Consider the following 5094-nt stretch of genomic DNA (forward strand, 5'->3'; position numbering starts at 1 on the left):
AGATATTTCATAATTTTCTAAAGTCAATTTTTAAAATTGGCTTACTTCGCATTTTATGATGATATTTTATTCAAATATTTTTAATGAATATGAAATGAAAGTTTTGCTATTAAATTTTGGATTGTGTTAATAGAAATTAAAAAATATATGAAAATTAAAATGAAGTTTTAATAGCGATATCTCTCTATGTACGTTGAGATTCTAGCTCCAAATGTTGGCAAATATTGGATTGAAATAATATGTGATGATTTGAACGAGTTGTGGATATATTCATAGTAAAAAGATTGAAGCTGATATGATATTTGTCAATGAATGTGAGTTTCATACAAAAACATGCTAATAATTGAGTGATTAATTATATAATTTATCTTAATTATTGTTGACAAATATGAATAATGAATTATTTTTATTTAAAAACTATACTCATCAAATTCAAATTACCATTTAATTTAAAATTTTAAAATATTTTTTAATAAAAGAAATAGAATTGCCAAATAGTTGTTTCTATACATAACTATCAAACTTTTTGGAAGCTTTTTTTTTTTTTTAATAAGTAATCATTTATTCATTATATAGATAAAAGCTTGGCAAGAGTGCAAGACTCATAGTTCCAAACAAACCACAAACATCAACACCAAATGGAAGGAAGAAAAACACAAGTACAACATATATCTTAGACCATTTGACACGGCCAACTAATTGTAGTAATAGGAACTTATGCAATTGGATACGACGCTTTCATGGCGATACCACATAAGCCACCTTGCGTTTCCACATTCCTTTGAATCTTCATATACCCATTTTCGCCCCAACTTTGTCCCCATGAATTCTTGATCAGCCAATAGTTTAAACCTTCTTCACTTGTCCCATATCCAACAATGGTGACTGCATGGGTGAGAGAATTTCCACAATCTCCTGTAAACACTCCACCATTGTAAAACTGAAAGTCTCGTCCATTGCCTTCAAGTGCAACCGAGACCGGTTGATTCGTAACGGCCTTAAGCAATGCTTCTTCGTCGTTTTTAGGCACCATTTGATAGCCACTGATGGTGGCAACTTCGTTTATCTGTGTGTCGCAAGTTTCTTGTATTTGTTTATATGAGTAGCTTTCTTCAGAGGCTATTCCTTGGTTTTTGCTAATGTAGTCGAAAGCATTCATCATCCATCCCCCATTGCAACCTTGGTTTCCTCCATTTCTGCTGCAATCCAACAGTTGTTGCTCAGATAATGAGATTAATTTACCAGTTTTGATTTTGATTAACCCTTCAACGGCTGCCGCTGCTGAAAATGCCCAACAACATCCTGCAAAGTAAACCAACAAATAACCCTTTTCCAAGTATTAGTGAATAAATAAAAGCTTACCGGAGCAATATATTTAATTATTTTAAAATTTTAATTAATATTAATATTACGGATCAACAGAAAGTCAACTCAGTTATAAAATTATTAAATTATTTTTGTAACACCAATTTAATCTAGAGTTTTAAGGGTTTATATATATTATCGATACTTACGACATCCACCTTGATTCTTAATATGAGTAACGGCATTTTGGTCCCTCCAATCGAAGTTTTTCGGAGCGCTTGAGTAGTTTTCATACATAAACGATGTTGATTCGAACAATGTAGGATTGTTCTGCATCTTGTAACCAGTGTGAGTTGAAATGAATTCATCCTGTGTCATGTCTGAAAATTCATTAAGACCTAGCTTAAAGCTCCTATTTCCGCCATTGTTGAAGCTCTCAATATATTCCAAGTTGTCTTTGAATATATTAAGACGCTTCTCCTTCTCTAATTTGCTCTCATATTTTCGACTGAAATCAACCATCCATTGCTCATGTTTGTCAACAATGGTGCTTTCAAGAATTGTTCGAGACATGGCAAGAGATACCAATGTCCCAAGAATTAAAAACAAAAACACATGGGTTAAACTCGTCATTTTTTTTGCAATACAAGCAGAGATTCTACACTAATTTAAGGGTTTTTTTTCTTTGCTAATTGCTAAGTTGTGAAGAACTAGCACTCAATGAACGTATATTTATACTACAAAAAATTATTGAAATAAATATTTTTTAATTAAGTCATCTTATGAAAATTCAACTAAAATGCCAATCAAGTCTATTTTTTTTAAAAAAAGAAAAGTATTTTTTTTAGCAAAATCCAAATTTGACAAATAAAAACTCTGCTCACATTTTTTTTTGGTTCTTTTATAATATGAAAGAGAAAATTGTAATCTTTCTAATCGAATCAAGTTTTTTTTTTTTGGTTTTCTTCCGGAACCAGTACAAGAATTCCAATTATATATCATCCATGTTTTCACCATTGGAAGAAATAGGAGCACTGCAGTATTCCCATATCATAAAGCAGCTTAGCTTCTCCTTTACTTGCTCTATTACATTGAACCTCTGTTGTGCTAGTGCTCTTGATACTGTTTTAAGGTTTTAGAAATTTGTTGTCAAAAGTCGCTTTTTTGTTTTGCAGTATTCTTTTTGTCTGACCAGGCTTTCCTAATCCTAACTTAAGCCATAGACAATTGATTCATGTGTCTGGTCCTTTTGAAGTTTGTCCTTTTTTTACTCGAGACTTGTTTGAGAGAGTGTTTTCTTAAGGAGAAAGATGAAGGCTTGGTAAATGCCAGCACAGGTGGCATATCATATTTGATACGAGAGATTGCATCACCAATCTGGGGTTTTGTTAGGTTGTTTCATATGATCAACCTTAAAAAAGATAAATATATATATATATATATATATATAGTAAATCATACTTTTTTAATGTATTTATATATTCATATTCATAATATAAATTAGTATGAGGATAGACAACATTTGTTAACCTTTATTAATTTCAGTGATTTGGTAAATACAATGAGAAAACGGAAGATCCCAACTTATCTTGGGAATAAGATTTTAGGGTTAATATTCCCTTACTTGTGTCTTATGGTTACGTACAAAATATGTCTAAAAATTATTCTAAAATGCACTTTTTTTCTTCTTCTGAAAAGATAAGACAAGTGGTTGGCATATTCTTCCAGATTTTTTGCTAAGTGACCAAAATTCTCAAATTGCAAGACTGTTTGGCAAACACAAGTTTCATGCCGATAAAAACTTGTAGCTATTAATCAATTTCTGCCATAAATATATACTTACTTGTTGATTAACTTAGCTTTTAATCAATAATTGGGTGCTGACTGCCATAAATTAAAATAACAATTTCTTTTACCCTGTATGGTAATTTCTTTTATATAGTTACCAACACGGTAATTTTAACTTATGTTTTGAGAAATTACGTGAAAAACATGTATGATTTGTAAAGGCATTAAATTATTAATGCATAGTTTGAAGCAGCTGATCATGTAATTATATGGGTGTGGCCCCAAAACAAGGTCTTAATTAGTCAAACTGTTCAAAAACACCTAAAGGCCAAGGGGTTTTGTTTATTTACCTAAGCCACTCGTATCCCACTATAAAACACAATCACTTGGAATGTTTATCTAAAGGATCAAGACAAAAGAGTCGCTCTCACCCCCAAAATAATAGAGAGAATTTTGTCGACAATGTATAATTAAATGGACCCTACAAAGAGAGCTCCACTATCATATATATAACTTCATATTTAATATTACAAATGAAAAACCAAAAGATTCTGAAACATATTTATCGGGTAATTTATATATGGTATTAATTGGTTTGGTAGTGATAGAGTTTATGTATGCTAGTGGATTTGGTTTGTTAGTTAGATGGTTATTCTGTTACGGTATCAAGCAGAGCAGTTACTAAACCTCTCTGCTATAAAAGTCAGTCTAAATGTACAGAATAGTAAGAGAGAATTTACAGATTCATTCAAAGGATTTCATTTCATTTCAGTAGTATTTAGCAATTGTTTACCTCATTTCCTATCAGGTAGGAGTGAATGGAAATGATGGAAGTTAGTCATTAAATTTCCTTTCTAAACAGGGTTAACTAAGGCATTTATATTCATATATTGTTAAGGGATGGATTAGTTGATAACATTTAGAAATACAAAATAAGTACTACAATATATTACTTAATTTTTTTTTAGAGAAGAAGACAATGGATTGAACATATGCACATTAAGCTACCTTCAGCCTCACATGGCAAAGCTTAACAAAATTATATGCATGCATTTGTTTTTGGTCCCGCAAAGGGAAACTATTCATATCAAAGATTCCTTGAAAGACCAGCCATAGGTTATGATCCTTGAGAAAGCATAATGATGCAAGTTTTAACTGGAAAGGGAAGTATTTGGTGACAAAAAGCAAACCCCAAGAACACCAGCTTAACAGAATATTACTTTGAATTCTAACCAGCTAGGAAATCGAAAGTGTTTTTTTTTTTACTGAGTTGTAATCATCATTAAGATTATTTAACTTGTCCATGCTTGAGGAAATAACATTGAGTTCAATTATAATGTAATCTAAAGTGAAATGTTTTATTTTATAAAGAAACCTTTGGTGTCCAAGATTTAAAAAAAAAAAATGTATTTCAACACAAAGATTTAGGTGATCAATGAACTACGAGAGGTGTAGAGAGTTGTTATTGAGATGGCAGTTCACATCGTGTTAGATGCGAAAAGCAACATCACCTTACTTAGGTATCTTGCTTCAAGCCGTTATGCTAATCTAATTGATATATAAATTATAAAAGTAATATATATATATATATATATATACAAATACTTTAAATATTTTTAAATATATTTTATAATTTTTAGAATTAGAGCTAAAATGACAAATCTTGTAAATATTGAAAGCTATATTTATTGAATTTTTTAAATTTATGAACAAAATGATAGAATGAGTAAATATTATAGGGTCAAGTTTGTTATTAGGCCAATAAAACAAAACTCACATTAGACTTCCTTTCTAAGTTAACATCAATAGTGGCCAAAATATTTAATTTAAAAATTGTGTGATTAAATAAATACTAATAATAATTGGGTGACAAAAATAGAATGAACTGAATAGTTGAGTGACCATTCTTATACTTTACCCAATTTATTATTATACTAATAATAATGGTCACATAAATACTCTATTAATGATTTAATGAAAAAGTGATCAAAATATCAAATT

General features: G+C 30.1%; 1 protein-coding gene across 1 annotated transcript; it reads right to left on the reverse strand.

The window, feature by feature from the left end:
- Positions 1 to 535: 535 nt before the first annotated feature.
- On the reverse strand, positions 536 to 2001 carry LOC108481530 (ervatamin-B-like). The gene is made up of 2 exons (XM_017784649.2): positions 1515 to 2001; positions 536 to 1302 (listed from the first exon to the last, which is right to left on the reverse strand). Exons 1-2 carry the CDS (start codon positions 1936 to 1938, stop codon positions 716 to 718), a joined length of 1011 nt encoding a protein of 336 aa, XP_017640138.1. The 5' UTR covers positions 1939 to 2001; the 3' UTR covers positions 536 to 715.
- Between the last annotated feature and the right edge of the window lie 3093 nt (positions 2002 to 5094).

This window comes from Gossypium arboreum, chromosome 5 (assembly GCF_025698485.1).
Source record: "Gossypium arboreum isolate Shixiya-1 chromosome 5, ASM2569848v2, whole genome shotgun sequence".
Taxonomy (NCBI): Eukaryota; Viridiplantae; Streptophyta; class Magnoliopsida; order Malvales; family Malvaceae; genus Gossypium; species Gossypium arboreum.

What these genes read in the sequence shown, in the direction of transcription:
- LOC108481530 (XM_017784649.2), bottom strand. Translation starts at nt 1,938, where the DNA reads ATGACGAGTTTAACCCATGTGTTTTTGTTTTTAATTCTTGGGACATTG. An exon ending in TAAGAATCAAGGTGGATGTC is followed by an intron (nt 1,303 to 1,514) that starts GTAAGTATCGAT and finishes TTTACTTTGCAG; the next exon opens with GATGTTGTTGGGCATTTTCA.